This window comes from Cyanistes caeruleus, chromosome 1 (assembly GCF_971803275.1).
Source record: "Cyanistes caeruleus chromosome 1, bCyaCae1.hap1.1, whole genome shotgun sequence".
Taxonomy (NCBI): domain Eukaryota; kingdom Metazoa; phylum Chordata; class Aves; order Passeriformes; family Paridae; genus Cyanistes; species Cyanistes caeruleus.
Genome location: NC_141701.1, coordinates 83,346,027 through 83,371,292, shown reverse-complemented (window position 1 = coordinate 83,371,292; position 25,266 = coordinate 83,346,027). Strand labels below are relative to the sequence as shown.

Below are 25,266 nucleotides of genomic sequence, written 5' to 3'. Positions count from 1 at the left end.
CTCATGAAAACAAGTTATTTTTATATCTAAATCTCTAATTCACTACAAAAATTGAACAAACTCAGGGAAAAAAACCTTTTTTCCCCTTTCTTAACTGTTGGAAAAGACACACTTAATGCACCTATAGGGGGATATGGAAAGTCTACTTGATAGGCCACCAATCCTGTTGCAAATTAATCACAAGAGACTTCAAGCAACATGTAATTTCCTTCCCCTTCAACCACAAATTATTTTAGCTTCTCAAGCCACAGGAGACATTCAAAACATTTCAGAAGCAGATTTCTAATGACTCTGAAGTAGAGCCAGGACTGCATCTTTTTGTAATATCAATCTGCATGGTGCCACTATGTTACAAGTTGCTTTTGTTTATTGAAGCTCTTTTTTTTTGTCTCCAAAGCCATGGCTTTCAATTATATCTAATCTCTAAATTTTACCATGGGAACTGTTTAAAAAGATGCCTGAACACTTCAGTTTTGGAGAGCCTCCAAAGGAAATGCTTTCCACCTATTTCATAAAGCCTATTTTGTCTGAAGACAGCCTAGAGCAACAATAGATACAGATGATTTCCAAAACATCTCTAAGGAAAATAATGGAAGAGCTACAGATCAAACATGAAAAGTTGTTCCACAGTTAAGAGAAGGAAACATACCAGCTTGGGTACTGTCTTTCAACCTTAAGGATACTCTCGTCAAGATCAGTACAAAGTCAGATTTCCTGAGTACTAGGGAAGAACTAAATTTATAGAACAAAGGATGTAATTTGTTTCAGAAGCTCAACCAAAATGAAACAAATGCTTGTGAGACCTAGATCACTGCTACATTCTTCTGAATTTTTTATTGCTACCATAGTAATGAGCCATGCGTAGAAAGCACTATTTTCCCCAAAGAAATGTGGTAGTTACCAGAACAAACATGTCGATCACTAAGACACATTTTAAAAAAAAGCTGTTTTGATTTCCACATCAAGCAGTGCTAAGTATTATGATGTTAAAGATCATTTTAACAAAACAGTTTAAGTTCATCTTTAAACAAAAAAAAGGAGCTGAAATATTACACTGCAGCTTACAAGCACATTCTTACATTTCAGTAACTAAGAAGCACAGGTCATGGAAATGCAAAGTCGTGAACTTGGCATAAATTTGTCAACACTATATAGGCAAATACCAGCTTAAACTAAACTTCTTTAATACCACCCAATAATAAGCAATTTCTTTTTGTTCTGCTGCTTGGAGAGAGAAAAAAGTTCCTGCTTGTCCCATACCACACAAGCACAAACACACCTTTGCTCATCGTCTGGTCGTTTGATCAAATTGAACAGTATGTGCAGAAGCTGATCTCTCTCTTTGGGTTCAGGATGGAGGCAGGCTGTACACAGTATGAGTGGGATCAACTCCTGAAATATTGTGCATAGGGGAAAAACAAACAAAGTAAAATTGCTTTGGGCACACATTCATTAACAACAAAAGAAACTAAGAAGATAAATCTAACATCATATAACATCAAAAAAGTTAGAGAAGATACTTTGGAGTCATGATGTCTTATTAAGTGACCTGAAGAAAGTGAAGGTCTACAAAAGTTGGAATTTTCCTGCTAGGAAAAATCAGGGGAGAACCAGCACATAGAAGGAAAAGCTCTACAAAGATTACAGTTAACATATGCAGGTCACCTGTAACCAGAATTAGAGGTTTCAATTTTTTACACTACCTACTGAACTGAAGCTCCACAGACATCTGTGGAATAAAGCTGCTATGAAAAAAATGTCACCGAGTTAAAGATTAAAATTTCCAGTTAAGCATTCACACAGTTTTGTGCACAAGTTTGAAAAAATAAACACTCAGAAACATACAATGGTAAAGGTGACTGCAGACACATTTTGTATTGACTGACAATTACCTGATTTTTGTAAAAGTTACATGATTTTTATTTATTTTTTCCCATACAAAAGCACTCTCTGAAACATTTTTTAAGAATTTTCTTTTTGGAGCAATTAAAATCCCTTAAAGGAACAAATCACAAAGAAAATACTGTGTTAAACACAGAAAGAAAATATAAGGATTTTCATAGTGAAGACCTCCTCCTTTCTAAATAAGCCTACAAAGGTCATGGTATTCATTCCCAGAAGAAACCAATGTTTCTAAAACATTGTCTGGAAGTCCCACCTCTTGACCTTGTTGATGTGAGCTTTTACTCCAATTGAATTTGGAAGTCAGACGGTTTTTAGGTGATTCAATATCTTGGGGACAGAAACATCACACTGGAAGGTCAGGAAAAAAAGAACTAGAAAAACCTCAGTGTCTAGAAAAAAAACATGGGCAAGTAATCTGGAGATTACCTTGCACACCTGGTGTGTACTTTGGAGGCATTTTCAGCAGAAAGACTTCTTGTGAATTATTAAGATGTGACAAGTAAGCAGGTGACAGTGAAAGACACATCTAATGTTAGTAGGAGAAATGATACAAAACCTTTAAAAATCTGTGGTTGTTTAGAATGACTTTGCAGGGAGGTGCAAATTTCTTGCAGATACTCAAAGAGACCTAATCATGATGTTCTTGTGGACCTGTGGAAACACCACTGATAACATTCTCACTGCTCAACCTAAGCAGGAGGAGCTATATCTATATTAAACACAGAACAAGATTCCATTTTAGAGCAGTGTCTAAACTAGTCAATTCATGACAAGCTGATTTTTTATTTCATTTTACAATAATTTTACTTGGTTGTGCTATATTCTGTCTCCAAAGATGCCCAAGATACAACCTAAACTGTATTTTAACATTCTGTGATTCTGGAAGATATATTGGCAATATTTAATTCAATTATGATACTGTTTAGGGAATTTATGACACAGTAGACAACATGGAAATATCCTACCTACCACTTAAAAAAAATCAAAAAGAAGAGAAGGAGAAAAGAAAAATTAATTTGAATATTTCCATTTCTTAAATACTTTTAAGATAACAGGGGGTTGTTTTTAAACAAGACTAGCACAACACAAAATAACAAAATAAAGTCCTGCATTAAAGAAATGTTACAAATTAAATTGCATGAAAAACTAAATAACTTTCTTCAGCTGAGAGCTTCTTTCCCTCTAGAATCTGCATGTTAGATCTTATTATTTTTGGTTACTTAAGATATTTGCCCATTTAAAGTTCTGTGAAGGTGTGGGGGGGTTTAACCTATTTAACTTTTTTTTTTTTTTGTACTATATAGAATTTTCTCTCCCGCAAACACTGCTTTAATTAAAAAAGACTTGAAAGAATATTACTAAAATAATACCTGCCTCAACACCACTGTAAATATCACTACTATACATTAAGCTAAAATATTTTAAATAGGAAATCTGGTTGCAATTTGTAGATCTAGAACAAAATTACTACCATAAAGAATAAAGTGCATTTAAAAACTTAAAGCTAAATAAACTTTTATTTATTTTTTATTTTTTCTGTTACTTCAGAAAAATCTAATTTTCTGAAATCTACCCTAAATTCACATTATTCAGCTGCTCGTGCAAGTATTCTTAAATACTCCTTTGAAAAACTCTACAAAGAACATACTCCATGAAATGAGACATTTATGGGATTTTTGTTTCATCTGTTAAAACCAACACATTGATGTTACTTTCTTAGTATGTTTGAGTACCTACTCAAAAATCTCAACTGCTTAATCAGAACTACTGCTAGATTTTAAAACAGTACCATGAGGTGTTTTTTTTTAAGCTTCTTATGGAACTTAAGGAAGTTAACACTGTCTTTTTTCAGCTGAGTCTGAATGAAAGGAGAACACCTGAGAATAATTCACCTAGAAACTATTGCCTTGTGTCTGAAAGGCTAATGAGTAACCTAATAGCATTGACATGGGGCAATACAAGGCTGGTTCTTTACCTTGCAGAAAGCTGGTTATTACAGCTGATGGAATTAGCTGTATTTTCTTGTCCATTGGTCACATTCTCTCATGCATACTATGGGAGAAGAGAGTGTTCTCTGCATCGCTGCATCAGAGCTTCTACAGTTCCTTCTATTAAGGGGAGTGGAGAAACAGTGAGAAGTCTTGAACAGTGTTTTCTGTGCTCCCTATAGCCCTCAGGGACAGGAAGGTAAAACTTGAAACAAAGTGGACTGTGGGACCAGAAGAACAGAACTCCTCTGGAGAGGAACAAAATGAGTCAAGTCTCCCAAAGACTTACAAAGGGCAGATTCTTCTCAGGACATTCAGGAGCATTAAGAACAAAAACCAACCTACAGGTAGGTTTGAGCTCATTTCTTCCTGTTGCTAAGGGTTACGTCTTTGATGTACGTTAGTTTTACAAATCTCATATTTTTCTTTCTTGAAACCAGCAGAGAAGCTATAGAAAGTAGTAATTTTTCAGTAAGACATGGTAAGATTAGTGTTTGGCTGTTTAGATTCAAGAGAAAATTCAAAACATGGTTATGGAGATTCTGTATAATTATTAATAATCAAGGAGTGGACTTCCAGTGCTATTTGAAACACTCTGCATTCCTTGGGAAGGAATACCACTTGTGCTGACAGCCATAAAGCAAGAACTGAAGTTTCAAAAAAACCCCAACAACTCTCCCTCTATTTAATTTGGGATCCCTCCTAAACATCCTGTTCATCCCCAAGCCATTCTTTTCTCTTTTGCCTTTTAGTTCAGAACATAACTTTTGATAGTTCATGTCTGTGTTAGTCAACAGAGTGACAAGTGACTCTCAAGACCAAGCATGAAGAGTGACTTCCAGAGCTTTGACACTGTTTTCCCATTAGATTCCAAGCAGACTGACAACATAACATTGTCAGCACTTGCCACTTGATGCAATAAAACATTGTGTCATAGGTCCAACTTCTATTATTAAAAAGTCAAGCTCGTATCTGAGGCATTTTATACCTGTGAGCTACCCAGATGCAGAATGGAGAGAAAGAAGTCATTTTGGTTTTACTGTGAGAGAAGCTACATACAGGTGACTGATAGACAATGCTGTGAGGCTGACCTAGCACACTGCACAGGAGAACTGAAACAGCCTACCTTCCCTCTGCTCTATTTTTGTCTAACTCTCCATGTAGGTCTCTCCAAAGAAAAACTAACATTTTTCTCACCACAGTATCTCTAGACAACTTTTTCCTAACTTACAACAACTTGTTCCATTATCTTTGAAAGGGACTCACTATTTGAGTTATCAATAAAGACAACATTTACATGGACATACGGAGTACCTCTCTCTTCATAATGGTCAAAAGAACATGGCTTTTTAATAGTAATTAGTATCACCTAAACAATATGCAAGACAGTTCCTCCTACATATTAGAAGTATTACAACAAAATATTAAACTTTGGGCTTTTTTAAAGTGCATTATATGGCGAGCATCTTAGAAGGTAGCAAGGAATTTTCTGTCAGTGTTGTTTCCATCACTGTAACAGTGTTTTGCTAAACATTCCAACAAGTCTTCTACATCTTAGTTGCTCTCACTAACTACTGTGTTCTTGTTGGAGTGTTCATAAGCAAAATAGTTATCCCAAAGAAGAAATTTAACTAATGTTAAGTGTCAAAACTGGTTACTTCAGTAGGTTCAAATAATAATATTTTTTGTTACTCCAAATATTAATGTATTAATATTGCAGGCGACAGTATATAAACCAGGATGACAGGACCAAATTTGTTAATGTGTGCCTTTTAATCTTCTGTAATAGTCAGTGCTTATATTGTGAACCAAAGCTATGTTAGCTATGTCAAAATTATTCTGTAACTCAGCTTCCAACAACAAGTAAATAAAATAAAATAATCTTATTGTCTGCAACTGAAATAGCTGCAGGTACCAACAAACTACTGATAGGGACACTCCTGGGCAAGAAAGTATTTGAAGTTCCAAATTCATCCTTCGAGTTTTAAAATGGAAAAAAAAAAAATTTAATCATAGGATTAACACATGACTCAAAACTTCGTGCTACTAATCTTACTAATATTGAAATCACAGCTCTAATTACCTCTCATGGAGTGAGACTATTATTCCAGGATCAAAAGTAAGCCTCTCAGAGATCCCTAAGGGATGCTTTTATGTAAGAATCAATGGTAGGGTGTGGGTGTGAAAAAACTTGGTACTTCTTTGTATCTACTGTTTATTTGAAAGCACACATACCAAAGTTTGTGATACAACAAAAGCTGGCAATTCCATTCATAAACATCAAATTCAACTCCTTGCATCCATGAACTATGTAAGCTTTATGGACAAAGTACTGAAAGACATATGCTTTCAGACTAGAGATGAAAAGGATACTCTGAGACTGAACTATTTTACTCTAATGAAACTGCACTAGGCCCTCACATTGAGGAGGAGGGAACTAAAGGACTAAAAAACCAGTTGTATCTCATGTTTCTGGAGCATCGTCACCCCCTGAACAAAACAGCCCTGCAAATCAAAACCAGCACTGCATGTAAACCAGAAAAGCATCAGCAAACAGGCTGTGGTGAACACTACTGCTGTTTTTCAGAAACATAATCTATAGAAGTCGACTGCAATCTAAGTTTTACAGAGCAGTAACAAAGTATTGTAGTTGTTCATTTAGATCTCTTTATTCTCCCCTATAATGTGAAATTAAAGTGGTCACCTAGAAGATATTGACAACTGACAATTTTCATGCCCACAACTCAGGTTTATGCCCCTTTATCCATATCCAACCAGAATGAAATCTGCTTGACACAACCCCTGGAAACAAACAGTTAAGCATACTGCCAAGATCTGACACAGTCTATTAAATTTGTTTTGCAAAGCCAATATTTTATGGCTTTTAAAGCATAAGACTGAGATGAAAAATTATAGTAAGATACTTAACTGTGTTTTAAGAGACATGGCAGAGAATTAAAGTGCCTTGGTGATATTTATGCGCAGTTACTGCACATTGATGTGATTACTTTCAATCTACAGTAGAGATCCAGTGGAGTTCAGAATGGCATCAATTCAGAGCCTGAAAATTTAACGTTATCTTTGCTTCAACTTTACAAACAAATAAAAGCAAAACCCTATTCTTAACATGTTGAACTCTCTATAAATACCAGTTTCTCAGTATAACTATTTAGTGGTGCATATTCAATAGACCACTACTATCATGATTTTGCTAAATTTGCATAAAACTAAAGAAAGTTAAAGGCTAACACTGGAATAATGGGCAAGATGAAAGATATAAGTAATTGAATAAAAATGTTGATTAAGAACAAGAGTAATAAGATATTAAGCAAAAAGTTTACTCTGGGCTAAATTCCACTAAAGGACTATATACTGCAGAGTATGGAAGTTGTCCATACACACAAGGTAATTCTTATTTCCTGACAGAAAAAACCCCATTGACTTTTACATCGCAGAAAGCATGAAAAATGAGTATGGCACTGAGTACTTATTACAAAAATTTAAAAATCTGCTTCTCTGTAACTACCTTTTAGTCAAAGGAATTTTTCTATGGTACATGGTAACAAATAGAAGGTGGCTGATTTAACTTTCGCGATTTTTTGCTTGTTAATGTATTTTAAGTGGTAAAATGACAATTGAGAAAGAAGATTCCAATGTAGATCAACTTTTATGAACCCAAGCTGCTCATTTGCAAGAAGCATTATCATAGACTGCATCCCAAATGATGGGCTTTTTTTTTAAAAAAAATTGTTTTTTAGCATTTTGTTGCTGATCATTCCACATCTCCTTTATGAGTGCATTCATATATAAACCTAGATATTGACATACATGTTTTCAGGAAGTTAACCTAAACGTTTGAGATGAAAACAAAATTAAATTTAGATGTTGTTACATGAATTTTGATGACTACAAATTGCTTTGAGGCAATTTTCCTGTATGATGCATTATTGATTTTACACAGTTGAACTGCTTTTTTTCAGAACCAACTAAAATTATCCCCTCAGCCACCCTACTCAATACTGTGTCTTTCCTTCTTTGTTACCTTCCATTGAAACCTGAATTACAGACATTGAAGAACAATTGAAGCTGCACCAACACACAAAAACAAATAAAATTCAAAAATGTCAACTATAGTATTTCCCAGAACACTTTCTACTGGATCAGGCAGGCTGCTACTGACCTTAAGATGCTTAAAAGCATAGAGAAAATGGTTTCTGAATCTCTACTAAAGGACAACTACTGAGAGACTGTCAACCTATACAAACTCAGTTTCTCCGAAAAGAAGATGCATAGTATGTAACTTTCAGCTTAAGATCTTGCAACCAATTTCAACATGATGGATGCTTGAAGAACAAAGACATTTAAGGGAGTCATCAAAAAATTATGCTTAGCTTTCATCCTAACACATTGATAGTGTAAGATCTTAAATACTACCATTCTTGTTGTCTCAGAACAGACTGGCAATCACTTTTCATTGTGATCTGAACCCGTTACACATCTTTCTCAAATTAGTGATATTTAGGTATATTTTTACAGCACTTCTCTGTGCAAGTCTCATTATAAGGTTGTTTTTGGACAGGACTCAAAGTTATACCTTGTTGAAGACAGTCTAATTCTTAGGTTAGCTTTTCAGAATTTGATTAGGATAAATACTGACAGATGGTCTAACCAACTTTTCCTTCAGGTTCCATCACTACATCAAAAAGAACATTAAAATAGTTATAGCAAAAGGTGGCAGGTAACTAAAATAAGGTATTTTTAAAGCAAATTTCAATTCTTGAAACATTAAACATCCTGCATAATCCAACTATTCAACTGTCATTTGCAGCTTTTTCAATTAAATTGAAACAGATAATTTAACGCAAAAATACATGTGATCAAATCTAACTTCCACTGTAAAACGACCTAAGTAGGAAACACACTAAAAGATCATAAAAATATTCAATGTTACACAGATTATGCTAAAAGCTGTGAAAATAAGCCAAAATACCACATCCTGCCAAGCAGAAGGAAGGAAAGGAATAAATAAGAGATCAGAAATTAAGCACTGATCCAGGAACATTCACAGAATTATTGTGAAAGACAGAAACATTTCCAGAGCACCCAGTTAACACCCCTCCCCCTCAAAAATAAAAAGCCTTTTATGAATTTTCAAAACACAGCACATATCTCAAGTTCACGATGTCAGCTGCTAATAATTACTTGTATGGTACAAAATTTTAGCTTACAGGATCAGTACGAATTTCTTGAGGAATTTTCAAAGCCTTAAAATGAAGTTATGCAAAACACACGACTAAGTCTACCATACTGTAGGTCCTGTCAACAAGGACTAAAACTTGCTCAACGAGATATGCTACTTCAAACCCTTTATTTCAGTGTCAGCTGTAAGGACACTGCATTTTTGTTTGGTATGTCTTCAGTTTTTGGGGTTTTTTTTTTACATATTTGGTAATGTGCAATATTTAAACAAAGCAAAACAAAACCAGTCACTGTTTTTTCCCTTCCTTTTGTATCTATATTGTATGAATGATTATGCAAACCATCACCTTCAGTTACATTCAAAATGCACATTATATGTTCATAATTTTTAGTCATTTTCATTTTAAAGCTAAGGTAAACATATAAGCAAGATTGCTCTTTTCCTGATGAAGCTTTACTTGGCTGATACATGGAGCCTCCAAGAAAAGACATTAAATCAATTTTTTTGTTGAAAATTATTTTTGTTGAAGTACATGGTGCTGCAAAAGAACCTGAACATTATTTCTTATTTAAATCGATAGACCAGATAAACCAAACAATATTTGAAGTCATACCCCCTGTTCTTTACAATGCACATTGATATGGTCTTCCCTAACAAAAAAATTTGTGCTACCACAAACAGATGGACCTACAGTAACAGTCTTGCTGAATGCTAATGGGTGCCTTAAGCAGAGGAAGAAATATTAGGATACCATGCAGGTTTACTGAACTCACCTGACAGAGGTGTAAAACCATTCTCTAGGAGCAGAGATGCATGCACAAAAGTAAGAACATGATTGCAAGTAATAGACTTCCATGAAATTAGACACATCTTCAAAATTAACAACAAAATATCATGATAGAAATAAAATGTCAAATTTCAGGGTTCCTTACCTCTCGCTTTGCAAGCAGCACATTAGGAACAATATGAGGCAGGCAGCGTCCCAACATTAACATGACACTTTTCTCACTGTCTGCAATCCGAGATACCTAGAAAATCAAGTTGCTTGTTTGCCTTTTTTAGAAGCACAGGAACAGAAAAATACTATTTGAAAAGAATAATAAAAATTGGAGCAGGCTGATCACTTACCAGAAAAATATTTAATTAACTCCCACGCATTAAGCTGTAAGTTTTTGATGTGTCAGTAATTTCAAAAGCATGAATCCACTTGCAGAGACTCAAAAGTAATTACACCTCTATCACTAAGTTTCATATTTAGTATAAAATCTGAAAGCACATCTTTATTTCTTAACTTTCTTGCACATAGATTCATCTCTCCATCTAGGTCTTGCTTCAAAGCAATTATTACTTGTTTAACTATTGCTGCCATGCAAAATGAAGGATCTTTTAGTTTATGTCAACGGGAAATATACCTCTGATCCCAAACGGCTGTCTGCTGACATCCGACAGAAAGACAGTAGTGCTTGATGGAAAGCTGGTGACAATTTCCTGAAATATCATCAAAAAGGGAGAGGGGGAAGAAAGCATAAATCAGAAAGGTGATAAAATAAGTCCTTTCACTCTGGTTTAATCAGCTAGGTAAAATGGTACCCAAAAAGCATGTTTAAGTGATTCATACTACAGAAGTTTTAAAATTATCTTTGACTTTTAAGGTGCTTAGTTTGTAGTAAGAAGTCCTGAGTGTCCTAATTAAGAAGTTACTTTTAGTTCCAAAAAAATACAACATCTTTCAAACCGCTGCACAGACAAAAATAGGACCAAAGCATGAAGAAATGGAAACTTGGGCAATACAAGAGGAAGCATACAATTATGCAAACAGGGTGGGGTGGGCAAAGAAATCACACAAACCAGTATTTTTGCTTAATGCCCTAATTCTGCAAATTGCATAAAAGCATTTGAGGAGTCAGTCAAGTTACGAGCTTCAGGGTTAAACAGTTTGCTCAGCTGCCACTTTGGGATCTAACTGGATTCAAATGCTGCCAGAACCTCAAAATCAATCTTAAACTGCTGTCTAAGCCTTCACACAGGGTGCATCTGCACAAGCACTGCCTCATGGCCACATCCAGCACCAGCCAATGCACCAGAGCTACTCAAAACCTTAAAGCATCCATACCAAACTCTGACAAAAGCTTCAAAACAGCCGTGTCTGAAGAGGGTAATTTGGCAGAAATGTTCTCAAAAAAGAATTACTGATCCTTACATTAAACAGGCAAGCAGCAGCACCGTATTTTTCCCAGTAATGACAACTTCCTCTACTTTATCTGAGGCCTGTACTTAGATGCTAATCTAACACTGCTTCTCCACTATGATTAAAGAAGAAAGACATTTGTCTTCCAAAACATGGACAGAAAGCAACTCACCCATTACCATCATCTGCTGAATCCTCTAATGACACTGAGGGGAGGCCCCTCCCATTTTTTATGTTGAAACTGGTAACACCTTTGAACCCTCAAAAATACACACAAGTGCACATAATCCAGCACATAAACCATTATGTGCCTGGACATACTTTTAGCTAAACGCTGAAACATAATACTAAATAATGTAAAGATTGAAACATGATACTTCTTACAGTAAATACACCATCATTCACCCTTTTCTAACTGAAAAAGCCCATTAAAAATCAAAGCTCCTAGTTATAACTGCTTAAACTAATCCAAGAGGATATCAATAAATATACATGTTTCCTTCTTCTCACTATTTAGAAAATTATGGCAAAGAAGAATTTCTATTTATTACTTAAAATCAGGTTTTTTTCTTAACAGTATGTATTTTTAAAGTACATTTTAAATTTTAATGGAAGAAGTTTGTTTTAATTCCATTCAGCTTGGTTTTGTCCAAGGTTCACTTAAAAAAAGTTACTAAACTGCTTGAATGGTAGCTAGCTGTAAAGGACCTCTGTTTCACAGTATGTTAGTCCTTATGCTGTAAAGTATTCTTGACTGACAGATTCATAGCCTCTATTCAAGATTGTATAGGTTTTTTTTTACACTGGGGGAACATGAGCATGCATTGCAAAGCAGCAGCTTAACATTAACACAGAGGCAAGGCCCTTTGCCCAGGCTGTCCTTCAACCTGGCATTCATTCTAGAGAGAAACAGATCCTTTCCTACTTGGAATCCTAATTAAAATCCTACATAAGGGCAAAGTTCCATTCCCACTTTGCAGAGAATGAAAAGTAAGTATGACAAAATGTCACTGAATTTCCCTGTAGGTTAAATAACAGCAAGCTGTGGGCAGCATGGATCCTGTTACAATTGCTGGCAATGCTTGGAGTCCAGAAAGCTTCTCCTTAATGAAGTCTAACAAAATTCTTGATGGCTATGCTGGACAAAACCGATAAAAGACCAAGGCTTCTTGCACACAAGTCAGTGGCAAGTCTCTTCAAGGGCCAACAGATGCCAGTAGTGAAGATGTCCAAATATAAGAAAGTACAATGAAAAAAAAGTACTACAATTCTGTTCTATATAGCTCTGGCACAAAAGAGTCAATTCACTCAAAAAGGCAGGACTGCCATATAGAGAAAACACCTTGTATTTGGTGCAATTACCACACACCTTAAATTAGTTGAATAAACACATGTGGTGCACTCTATTTAAACCACTGCTAGTGCTTTGCAATGCAATCTGTTAACTGAGGCATTTTTCCAACGATGGCCGTGTCCTCGTTTGCCGGCATGCACGCACAGCTGCTCTGAGTGCAGTCACACAAAGCAGGCTCACTTCCTCTTCTCTCTGCCCATCTGGGCAAGATTTATGCCAAGAAAAGACTCTACAGTACAGTACAGATGCAGTAGTAATGATCTTGCCTTTTAGGATAGTCTTAGTTTTTAACCCTTCTTAGTATATTCTGAATAAATTACAGTAATTATCTTCTACAAATAACCCTTGATTGAATTCGATAATAGCCAGCATTTCCATTGTGCTGCTTCTCCTGCAGATCTCAAAACATTTAACAAATAATCTATTTTCTTAGTGAAAAAAAATACTGCATTATTACAAACCTAGGGCATAATCCAGGAAGAAAATTTAGTACTAGATACAGGTCTATAAACACTGTATCAAATATGCTTTCCTTTGACCCTCTGCTGACATATTAAGCCCAAAGCGAAGTACAAAAATAGCTACATATTACACATGCATTACTTATTTCTGCAGTGAACTGCATTTGAGGGGACTTGTGAATTTAACTCAATGGGGATTCACGGCTTCATTGAACTACTTTTAAAACAAATCTATGTGCAGTTATGGTTAAAATAGCTGTGAGCAACAGAACAAATGCTGCTCTTCTAGAGCCTACCATCATAAATTCCACTGGAAATCCACAGTTCATTCCTCACTCAGTGATTTAATCCTATTTTAATATACACCCTCACTAAACCATCAATCTAATATTCATGCACTTCATGGCACTCACCATTAATCTGAGCAAAAAGAGACTTGCAAAACACCAAATGAAAGTAGGTAGAGACAAGTATATAGCAAACAATGCACAACAGCTCTAAGTTTTCATTACTATATAGTCTAGATTTCCAGCTAGATTTTCCTAGCTTTGAAAGAAGCTTAAAAAGAAAAAATCTGCAAAGCTTAAACTGAACTACTAACCATTTTCCAGAAAAATCTAAGCTGTTCTACTTTCCTTTTAAACACTAGTATAGTTACCTAAGAGAGAAGAAATTTGTTATGAGACTCCGAAATAGTCAGAAATCAGAAATCTTTCCTCTTGTCCAATTCTAAAAGTTAAGATATCACTGAAAAAGTAGCCCTGACCCTAGAAGTTATTGCAAGAAGTACAGAAAATCCAGAAAAAGCAGGATTGATAGGGTTTGCAAGAAAAGGTAATTACTAGCAGGGCTAGCAACTCCTTTTCTCTGGGTGCTCCTCTTCTCCCCCCTGCTACAAACCTGCATTTATTTTTTGATCTGCACAGAATATCACACAGATTTCTATGTGCTATTTTTAGATGGAAAGATAATTCTAGAAACAAATTATGGTACACCAACACCATCAAAAGCTTACTAAAGGAACTGACAAAAGACAAAGCAGGATAGCTGCCTGATTCCCTGGGAACAGCAACAGTAAGATCATAAGACGAGCTACTTGCATATCTTTGTCCACAGTGGTAACAATTACAAGTTGTACGTACCCTTGTTATGTTTGTGGTCCGTGTTACTCCTGATGACTACAGTGGTTTATCTATCACTTAATGAACAAGTCACCTCCCCTCTTCACTATAAAAGCACTTGTACAGGTTGAAAGGGCTTTCTCAAGAACACTTACAAGCACAAACTCAGTTTCCAAGAAATAACACAATACGATTACCCTGTTTTAGTTAAAAGAATCAGCTACCCAGTGAAGGCTTGCCCCAAAATCGAAACTCAAAAAAGCAGTATGCCATTAGATATCTTTCTGATAATTACCAAACAAGTAAATGAAACATAGTACTGCTCTCTAGGAGTTTTACACATCTACCCAGAAACAGTAAAAAATTTCCCCATTTTTCTTTAAGCAGAAGAGAATTATGAAATTAATACTTAAAAGAGAATAGAACTCTTTTGACTTCCCATTCATTATTCTCATTTTACCTATTTTTTTATTGCAACAAACAGGGCTGGTTTTAGAAACAAGTAGAAAGTGAAAAGAATTTCTGAAACTTAACACTAAAACTGCAGGTTTGTCACGTACTCCTTCCTAAAGAGATTAGGAACAATATAAAAATATCAGCACTCTGTCCTAGAAGTATGTTAAGTCTTTTATTTGCCTTCAAAACACAAATGATCTATTCATTTGGCAGAATTTCACTGTTAGAAAAATATCTAGTCATTTTACTGGAATTTTTAATAATAGCATGCAGTTTACAACTTATCACTAACCTATTAGGTTTATCAAAGTGGACTGCAGCTTTAGATGAAGGAGCACATGAGGACAGTTTCTCTGTCTCTTTAGAGGGCACAGAATTTAGCATATCATCTTTAGAAGTCCTTGAATCTACTTCAGCTGATAAAGCAAGGCTTGTTTCGTCAATGTTTCCATGTTTATTGTCATTCTCAGAGCTCTTGATATCCAAGTACCGTCCATTGTCCTCTGAGACCGTGAGAGGCACTTGTTTTAAAGAAGGATGAGGAGCTACACCATAAACTGTTGACACAGCAAAATTTTCATTCTTGAGAAGATCTATTTCACTGAAAAAACAAAATATGAAATATTTTTGTAGCTTTTCATGCAAATGCTGTGCAAATCACACCACTGCAGCACAGATATAAAGACAACATATTGAAGAGCTCAACATATTCAAGAGGTCCCTCCTCAATTCATGAATGCTTAAGAATTCCTATAATAGAAATAACTTTCATCACACAGACTGTTCAAATAAGCACTGATTTCATTGAGCACTTTAGTAAATAATTAGTAGCAGGGAAAATGTTGCACTCTGAGTGAGTGAATCAATGAAACAAGTGAGTAACAACAGTTTATCTCCTGGCTAAAATCTGAGCACTGAGACATAAATTGTCACAAGACAGAACTCTATCTAGGATGCAAAACATAAATTAATACAGTGGTGAATCAATATGTACTGTCCTATCTGGCTTTGAAATGGTAACTATGCAAGTCAACAAAGCCACTTAAAATTTATGCACTTTCCCAAGTGTTGCATTAGTACACCTCTTAAGGGCAATGATACCTTATGGCTTACAGAATATGTTTTGATCAAACTTTTAAGTATCATTTTTTTGGCTGGTATTAAAGATACTGTCATGTCTACTAGTCTTGCTCTTCAGAAAGAAAAACTGTGTTGACATCCAATGTTAAAACAAGCATCTTTCTGACGTGTTTGCAAGCTGTACACATAAAGGAGTGACATAAAACTAATAGAAGAAAAAAAACTATGTATAACAGATCAGAAGCAATTGTTTTCAAAAAACTAAAGTAGTTACACTGAAAGAAAATTGCTTACAAAATTAAATTATATAAATAATAATATGGAAATAGTCCATTTGAAGTCTCTTCCTTTTTCTTAATCAAATACTATGTATTGAAAAGGAAAGACTGCCCTGCCCTGGAGAATTCCCCATCATTTCCTATATCTAAGTTATGATTTCATATATGTGTTAGAAAAACATTGAAAAGTTATCCAACATTTATCAAGAGTCAAGTAGGTTGATAAGTACATACCTTTCGAGTCTTTGGATTTGTTCCATCAAAGACCATTTCTCACTGTTTAACACACTAATTTGATCTTCTAATTTTTGCACTATCAAACATTGCTAAACACAAGACAGAAATAAAAGAGTTTAGTGCAATAAAGTTAAGTAGTACATCAAAGAGCTGTAACGCTTCTTCTGTACAATCTTACTTCTATTGACTGTGGTGTTGTTTCAAATACAGGGACAGTCCCAAGTATAGGAGTATCAGCCTCTAACTCATCATCTTCTACACCAACTGATGCATCCACCACATCCCTTGCAGTAACATGATGGTTTCCAAAGTCACGGTAGAGTTGTAACAGGTCAGGAGGTTTTGGAATGTTCAATCCTACATCATCCCAAAGTTCAAAATCCTTCAAAAGAATAAAAGAAACTAAAGCATACAATATACTTCCTTTTATTTTCATTTATTGTCCTCATTTGACCACAGGTGATGCAAAAGCAAAATAATCACACCAAGACTGCATTGTAATAAATCAGATAGAAGCTCAACTTGGCACGAAACAGTAGAAAAGGAAGGATCCACTGTGAGCCAAAGCAGTTTCACCATAAAGGTGAAGCTCTAGGTAACATACTGGAGACAGTACCTTCCAAACCACATTGGTTACTTTTTTTGGCTAAGACATGAACACTTTTTAGAATTAGAACAGAAGCCAATGAACTTGATACAAGGCAGAAATATAGATTTTGTTCCCATTTCATTCACAAGTGCAGGTGTATCACAGTATCACAGAATCATTTAGGTTGGAAAAGACCTCTGAGATCATCAAGTCTGACTTTTGACTGATCATCACCATGTAAACAAGACCAGAGCACTGAGGGCCACATCCACTCATTTCCTGATCACCTCCAGGGACAGTAACTCCATCACCTCTCTGGGCACTCCACTCAAATGTTTAACATTTCCATAAATAGATTCCTTCTGATGTCCAGTATAGCTCAAACAGCTCTGTAGACGACTGATAGTAAGGTGCAAACAATACAAGGGCCTCCTGTCTCAAACCATCACTCTATATTCTTGCTTTCCTCATTTACATCTTATCATCCTATTAGCACAAGAATATTCCACGTCAGTATATACAAATAAGTTTGTGCATTGTTACACAGGAGTTGTGATGGTCTCTTTAGTAACATTAAGTTCAAGTATTTTTAAACTTTTTTCCTATTGTTCCCAGTCTTCACTATATATTTTCCATAGTTTGATCACATACATTTATTTGAAGAAAGATTTTCTCAAAGAATTATGTGAATAATGTAGAAAAAATTGTGCCTACTATATGCTAATTGCAGTATGTTTATAGTTACCTCTTAGAATTAACAATTTTGCTTTTTTTTGCTAGTAGTCTCACAACACAAAACATTCTCAGTTGAGAACACAAATAGGATAAACTATGCACATTTTCTCTTTTAGGGGCTGTATTCTCACAAGTATTTGGATGTTAATTGCAAGTATTCAGTGGTGGTGGATGATTCAGAAACCCTATTTATTAACATATTTGCTTTACAGATTAGGATATGAAAAGTAGGAATGATAGGAAAAGTATAGGAGGACGAATTACAGATAAAACTGGATGAAATTCTATATTTAATTCTTGTGGTAATATTCCAATTTTGCGATGAATACATATTGGGTGTTGATGTTACTGGGTGTTCTGTCTACCCAGAAACAGTCAGAATGTAATTAGAACCTTCCACACATTCTTCCCAAGATATTCTTCCCATCAAACATAAACCAATGGAGATATAAAACCAATCATCTTAAGAAAAATGCATCAAAGCATAGCTGTGTTGGGAAAGATCTAAGATAACACTTTATTACCAAGAGCTTCCTCAATACTATACTCAATGCCACAGGTGATTAAGTACACTCACACAGGCATATACACATGCCCAGAAGACAACCAGTGAGTAAATTCTGTATGCTGCACAAGTCAACTGAGTATGAGCTAAGGAAAAGGTAACATTTGAGATCCAGATCCTTGAGTTTAACTGAATGTGTGTCACACCAGAATACAAGGAAATATCTAAGTCGCAGTACTTCACTTCTTGTTTTGCTTCCTTTAAAAAATGCAAGCACTCTGTTTCCTTCCTACAAATTTTGGGAAACTACTGTTCAAACTGCTGTGTTTTCAAACCATGGTTTATATATAAAATGCTAACATACTTAACTTTGAGAGTACTCATATACATGATGCAAACTGCATGCACAGGAAAAATCACTTAAGTTCACTTTAGTTTATGACAAGATCAGAATATGGAAAGCAGGTGTGTAAAAAACCCCAAACAAACCCACAAGAAAACTTTACCTGATCATGATTTTCATCTGAAAATGTTATTGATGTAAGCTTGTAACTATTCTTCAATAAAAATTCATTAACTAGGAAGTTTAGAGCTCTTTTCTCAAGAGGTCTGATTGGCTCCTGGAAAAAAATAAAGAAAATACACTAGACCTTTGGTTTATCTCCCTTCGAACTATGGAAGCATATTCATACTAAAATCCATGCAAAGTTAATTTATCACCAGTCACCTACCTGAATTTCAGGACTTGATTTATAATTTTTTCGTTCCTGCAAAGGAACTTCATTTTCTGGGGAGGAAAAAAGAAGTAACTAAATTTTACTCTCTCACAGAGGATGAGCTCAGCTACTTCTACATTGTTTAAAGTAGAGACTTAAGAAAAGATTTATGTACACCACCTGCAGCCTGAGTCAGGTTGGCTCGAAGGGCCTGTATGGTCTCCTTGGCTTTCCGTAGTTCAAACTCCAGGACTGGACAGGGATTTGGATTAAACACACACAGGCATCCAACCAAGGCAAGGGAAACAAAAAATAAAATATAAAAAGCAAGGATGGGTGTGAAAAAAAAGATACCGTTTGTATTAAACATAAAGCATGCAATCTTTATGGAACTTATGAACACATGCAGCAGAGTTGGTCTGAAAGCAAACTGGTGAACATTTTCCATAGTTTCACTGCCCTTAGGTTAGCTAAGTCAAAATTTCAAGCTGTCTGACAAGGACTCGCTGTAAGGTTTTGGGAAAATACTTGGGAGCTGATGCTGTCAAATGTTTTGTTTTTTTGAGGGGGGAGGCAAGAGGAGTATGTGGGCAATAAGAACTCAGATCTAAATGAAGCAAGTATGTTGTGGCAGCAGAGGAAGCTGTCTTCATGTAGCAAAGCTTAAACAATGAAGTGAGTGTACAGTCCCATTGAAACCACAGACTTTTTGGAAAATGAAATCGTACACCAAAATTTTAGTAGTTTAAATGGGAGATCTTGAAATGTATTTTCTCTTACTAAAAAGAATAATGACATTTTAAATTTCTCTTTTAAAATAGTGGAGTTTTAAGAATGTCCTACAGTAGATTAGGATCTTGAATTCAGTTCACTGAATTTAAATTAAGAGAGATGCATAAGAGCAAAAATACCCAAAAATTGCAGCTCTTCTACGCTGCTTATAAAAAAAAGCTTGAAAGAAAAATTCTTTGCACAATTCTTGAAAGCTTACATTGATTTTCAAAGACCTAGAGTCAGCTTTAAATTAAGTAATACTTAATTCTAGCTCTCCACTCTCTCTTAGTTCACTTTTCCACTATCCTAGTTACTGTTGTTTCTCATGTTCCAAAGTTTCCTCCAAAAAGGGCCAGTGGTGATTTGTGTTCACTGGGATTTCATCTGTTTTGATGCTGAGGTCAGATGTATATGGTAGCTTCAAATTTCAACCCCCTGGCAAAACATATAGTATATGTTCTTTTAATAGCCATTTACAGGCAGAATCTCTGAGGAAACCTATCGAAGAGATTATCAGATAAATACAAACATTTCACTAATTCTCAGATTAATCTAATGGCACTGAAATAACAGTTACCAGAAGGAAGGACTCTTAACTAGGCGAGAAGAGCACAGAACACCTACCAGGCTAAAGTGTTAGATGATTTATTTAGAGTAGTTTCACATCTACTTTAGTCCCATACAAAACAAAAAATTTTGTAGCGACTTTTAACAAAAAAGTTTCAATGAGATCTTTAATCAGTGCCTGGAAACAATTTAACATGGCATTTTGAAATACTTAAACAGAACACAATGCGCACCAGAAACACTGCATTGGCCCTGGCTGGTAAAAAATGTTACTGAAGGTTGCAAATAAAACCAGTTCCTCTTTTGAGCATCTGTTACTAAGACTCTTTCTAATTAGCACTCATGGAAAAAAGATTCACTCAGTTTGCAGTTCTGCATAAAAACTGAAGGAGTTACTACAGTACACCACATTTGCTACATGAAAGTAACTTGTTTGATGCACAGAATTTTACTGCAGCAATACAAAAGCGCAACTGAGGATACAATGAATAAAATATGTAAAATCTCTCTAGTATTCAGCAATGCTGATCTGCAAATACTTCTGTGCAACAAAGTTAGAAAATGCTCTCATGGTAAAGTAAGTACCTAATTTTAGCACTTCCTTGCATTTCAGTTACTTATACACAGTTGTAAGATACTATTTTGTTACTTTTCGAACATTTTAAAGAAGTCAAATTAAGTAATTTGTCTTGTGGAAATGACTATGTGTTAACATTTTACTCTTGTCAAATATTTTCAAAGTCCAGAACAGTTGCAGATCAGGAGTGCCCTGCACTAGAATGATATAAATAATGAAAGAAGTTAGAAAAACAATGCAAACTATAAAAACTCAGGAATCTGATTAAGGAAAATAGGAATAAGACATGTCTGAAGGCATAGAAAGCCAAAAAACTCATGTCAGACAAACCCATGTCAGACGGCAAGAATTCATTTATAGTGAACTGTGACGATGCTGAAAATTCTTAGACATCATTAGGACTTTACCCATTCAACCTTAAAAGTAGATTACTCTGCTGCATGTTTCTGTTATATAGTAGAAGATTCTAGATATACTATATTAGAGAAGCTGTCACCTGGTAGCACGTCACACCAGCCACATAATCCCACCACAACACAGCACTGTTACTGTTGTATCTCATCTAATCTTACTAATGGCACCATGACAATTGCCATCATACAAACCTTGATGCTTTCAAGTCAGTCACAAATGTAGCTTTTATTTGAAGAAGTTTGTAGGTGTTTATATAATCATACATATAACTATAACATTAAGTTCAGTCAAATGTTAAACTGTGATTAAAAGCTGTTACTGAAATGTGATCTTCTGCCAAAACATGTAATGATTATCAATTCAATATGTCTGCCAATGAAATCAACACTAGCAATCCCCAACTGTTGATTCTGTAACATTCTCTTAAATAAAATGGTAATCTTTTAATCCCTTTATTTGTAACCATTATGAACTACTGACTTTTAATATAAATGACCTGAAGCCTCTCCCCTCTTCTGTTACAAAGCTGAAGCTATGCCTTCAGAAGCATTGACAAAGCCAAGCTAAAGTTTAACTTCATGCTTGACTGGGCTGATAACAGAACTCCCAGCACTTGGTGAAGGAGCTGACACTCCTTAGGAAAAATGCACAAAAGTTTTGCTGCAGCCTGAGAAAGGAAACAATCAGATATTCCTCTACACCAGGAAAGCAATAACAGAAATTTAGAGCCTTGAGGTCAGGTAATCTTCCTATATGGAAAGGGCATTTCTGAACAATTTCGTTTGCCTTAGGGGAGAAAACTATCCAACTTTTAATGGCTCTTCTGCTTTTTCTTTATTAAACAGTTCTAATCACTATGGCAACCATCCTGAAAAAAATGACAAAGCCTAACTTTAAATGTGTGAATCTTTCAAGTAAGCAGCCAAGATGCATTGGACCAAGGTTTTCAGATCACCATTTTTAAATGTTTTAATTTTCATGCAGCTAATCTAATACACCTTAAAAAAGAAGTGTATATCAGGACTGAATAGCTTGTCTGCTAAGCTTTGAAATGTCATAATTAAGCTTTCTCAAGGGTCTTATTCTACCGACTCACATTTGTTAATAACTTCGTAAGTTTTTGGATCATAGATTGAGAAGTTACCTATGAAGAACCACCTGCAATTTGAGATTGAGCTAATTGAGGTACATGAACAGTAGTCTTGTTGAGCCAAGGCCAAAAACTTGAGGAAATAAACAGTACTTCTAAATTCATCCAGTACTTGTGTTGTAGAAGCAGTAGTATTTCCAATTCCATTAGAATTTTATAATCTATACATAGAATACCTTGTCAGATTTTTGCATACTTCACTATGAAGTACTCAGTACCTTCAGATAATGGTAGAAGGGTAGTTTTATGTTGTGAAGCCACTATATGGCATTTGGACATTTTCTACTAAAAGCAGGTCTCCTCTGAAGTATCAAGGGCCTCTGTGCTTACCCAGCTTTCCTCACTTTCATACTGTTACAAACTTTGTTGCTCCTTAAATGACATTTTGAGTCCTTCCTCCTTGCCAAGTAGACAGAGAACTCCAGATGTCTTAAATCATGCCCTCTAAAACATGTACAACATCCCATTACATTTGATGAATCTGTACATACATTTTGAATCAATCAGAAGAAATTTAAATTCTCTAACAATAGCTAGCAATGAAGCCACTATCCCAAACATACTTCAGGACCTGAGGTTTCCCAACTCCCACCTTCCTGATGGAAGTATCAAGGAAAAAAGTGGCCTTGAAATACGAAACACTTCAGCATATAACACAAATAGCCCTGAATCAGAAAGGTGTACTTCAGCACAAGAGACGACTCCCACACTACAAAAATTAAGACTAGCAGGAGGGTACACAAGCAAGTAACTTGAGCTTGTCACTAACAGTGGGAGGCCAACACTTGACTCAGGAGCCTCATTAATGCTTTGAAGTTAATGAGGCAAGACCACCTACAGAGAAGACCTGAACTACAGCAGACTTGTCTTCAGGTTCAAGCAACCTTCAACCTGGAAGGAGATTTAAGAGGCTTACAACTCCTTCACAGGGCTTAAGCCAGGTAATGGGAAGACAAAACCAGATCTGCTTTCAGGATGAACAAAGTGCACACACAATGTTAGCAAGTGACTGTTGTACTACAGATGCCTGTTGTGTTCTGTTTTTTAGCTTTGTTTCTTTTTTAAAAGATTTTCCTCTGATTTTGGTGTGCACAATTTAATAGTGCCTACTAAAAAACACAAAAAAGGGCTCTGTAAAAGCGGAAACTGAACCTAAGTCTAGATAAATGAAATTCTCAAAAATAAAAAGTATTTTTGAACTTGTCTCTTCCTTTCAAATCTTATCCTGCTAATCAGAGACACACAGACTAGCTAGAAATCAATGCAAATACAGGGAAAGCTGAGAATACATATGCTTGAAATGGAGTTTGATTATAAGAATTAATTTTAACATTTCTGAAAACACAGCATGTATTTTTAAAATTATTGGATTTTCAGAACAGTTGATGTCAGAGGCAGGTTAGCAATTACAAACATTTTCAATTATACAAATACATGGTTTAGACCATGGCAAATTTAAGATATGGCAGAAGATTCAGTTCCTTAGACTGAATGACAGGCAACCTAGTTAAAGAAAATCCCGTGGGAATTCAAGTTAGGTATACCCTTATTACACAGGAAGGCAGCAGGTTTTCCATTCTCTAGCTGCTTTATAGAAATTGTGAGTATTTGGAGGAGGTCTACTACCCCTAACAAATCCTTCAGTACTGAGTTTTTCCTAACAGCAATTATTTCAAGCACTTAATACGTGATTTTGGATTCAAAACTTACCAGTCTTAGAGGAAAAATTGTTTCCATCTGGTAAATTGCAAGCTGTAAGGATCTATTTTGGTTTTTTTTCATCTCTTAGTGGATTACAAATGTGTTATCCAAATTGTTACACAACTCTCATTTTCATTAAGATCAGGAAGATAAAGAAGAAAATTTATGTTTTCTAAATTGCAGTTAGTTTTGTCATACTTACCCACATCCTGACTTGCTTCTGTGACTTGCATCTTTTCAGTCAAGCTGATGATAATATTATAGAAGGGACTTGCTTAGCTTCCCCCTATCAGATTTCCCAAGGGAAAAGCTCACAGCAACTCTTCAAAACATGTTTGCTTCTAGGCCAAATTTTGATTCTAATGCCAGATGGAAAGAAGTGGGCTAATAGTTTTAAAATACTGAAATCAACTTCAAATAAAAGTTGATACAGTTATTTCCAGGAATTTTTTGACTGTTAAAACAAAAAAAAAAAACATGGCAGCTAAATCTACTGCTATTCATAACCGGCAAATGGAATATGGATGCTTTGGATGATGACAAATGCACACATTTTTTGATTTGGGGCTTAGTAACATTGCCAAAATACAAAAGGATTTGTAAAGAGGGAATGTTATCACTTCAGTTTTGAAGTCCTGACTTGGAAGAGGTTTACCAGTTTCATTTAGTTACTGATGTGTATTTATTTTCTATCTTTCATTTGATATGGTAGGGAACTGATATGGAAATCATGTTCTGTCCAAACAGTAAAAAACAGAGATAGCAGCATGAGAAAGGCATTTACGAAGAGAAACTACTTAAACCTCATCTTCAGAACTATCAAAAGAAAAATACAACTATTAGATTATGGCTCCAAGCTTTCACAACAGATTACAATTTTAATCTCCTAAGCATCAAAACTCTGCACTAAAAAGAAAGAATTTTAGAAGAAATAAGCAAGATGGACATCCAATTAGGTTTCAAAGTGCATCTGCAGCTAAGAGCAACTTCAAAAGCAGAAGTTATAAGCCAGAGTTTGTCTAAAGGAGGAATTAAATCTGCAAAATTTTTAAAATTTCTGTTTACATATTTTTTTTAATGTGTAAAATCAATACTTATCAGTTTTTGAAATTGCTTGGGAAGATGGATTTAAACGGGATTGAGGCAAAATATTTTCAGCAATTCTGACTGAACCAGAATTTTACATAGAAACAGTATAGTTTTGAAAACTTACAGTCTTTAAAAACATTCAGAAATAATATTCAGTCTTACTTTGTTCAAGTTCTTATGC

At 35.2% G+C, this 25,266-nt stretch overlaps 1 protein-coding gene across 7 annotated transcripts in view; it reads right to left on the bottom strand.

Annotated features, from left to right (window-relative positions):
* RELCH (RAB11 binding and LisH domain, coiled-coil and HEAT repeat containing) overlaps positions 1–25,266 on the bottom strand; it is a 76,339-nt gene that overhangs the window by 32,963 nt on the left and 18,110 nt on the right. For 5 of the 7 annotated variants that reach the window (XR_015289709.1, XR_015289708.1, XM_086899187.1 and 2 more), the window contains exons 3-11: positions 18,994–19,065; positions 18,829–18,884; positions 18,604–18,717; positions 16,447–16,650; positions 16,266–16,357; positions 14,966–15,274; positions 10,506–10,581; positions 10,026–10,121; positions 1,280–1,392 (exon numbers count right to left, since the gene is read on the bottom strand). Coding sequence is in view for 4 of the 7 variants with exons in the window: in XM_086899187.1 (XP_086755313.1) it covers positions 1,280–1,392; positions 10,026–10,121; positions 10,506–10,581; positions 14,966–15,274; positions 16,266–16,357; positions 16,447–16,650; positions 18,604–18,717; positions 18,829–18,884; positions 18,994–19,065 (1,132 nt within the window). In the remaining 3 variants the exon portion in view is untranslated. Of the gene's footprint in view, positions 1–1,279; positions 1,393–3,880; positions 4,014–10,025; positions 10,122–10,505; positions 10,582–14,965; positions 15,275–16,265; positions 16,358–16,446; positions 16,651–18,603; positions 18,718–18,828; positions 18,885–18,993; positions 19,066–25,266 lie in introns of those variants that run through there. The other 2 variants (XM_086899195.1, XM_086899216.1) reach the window with 2 other exon arrangements.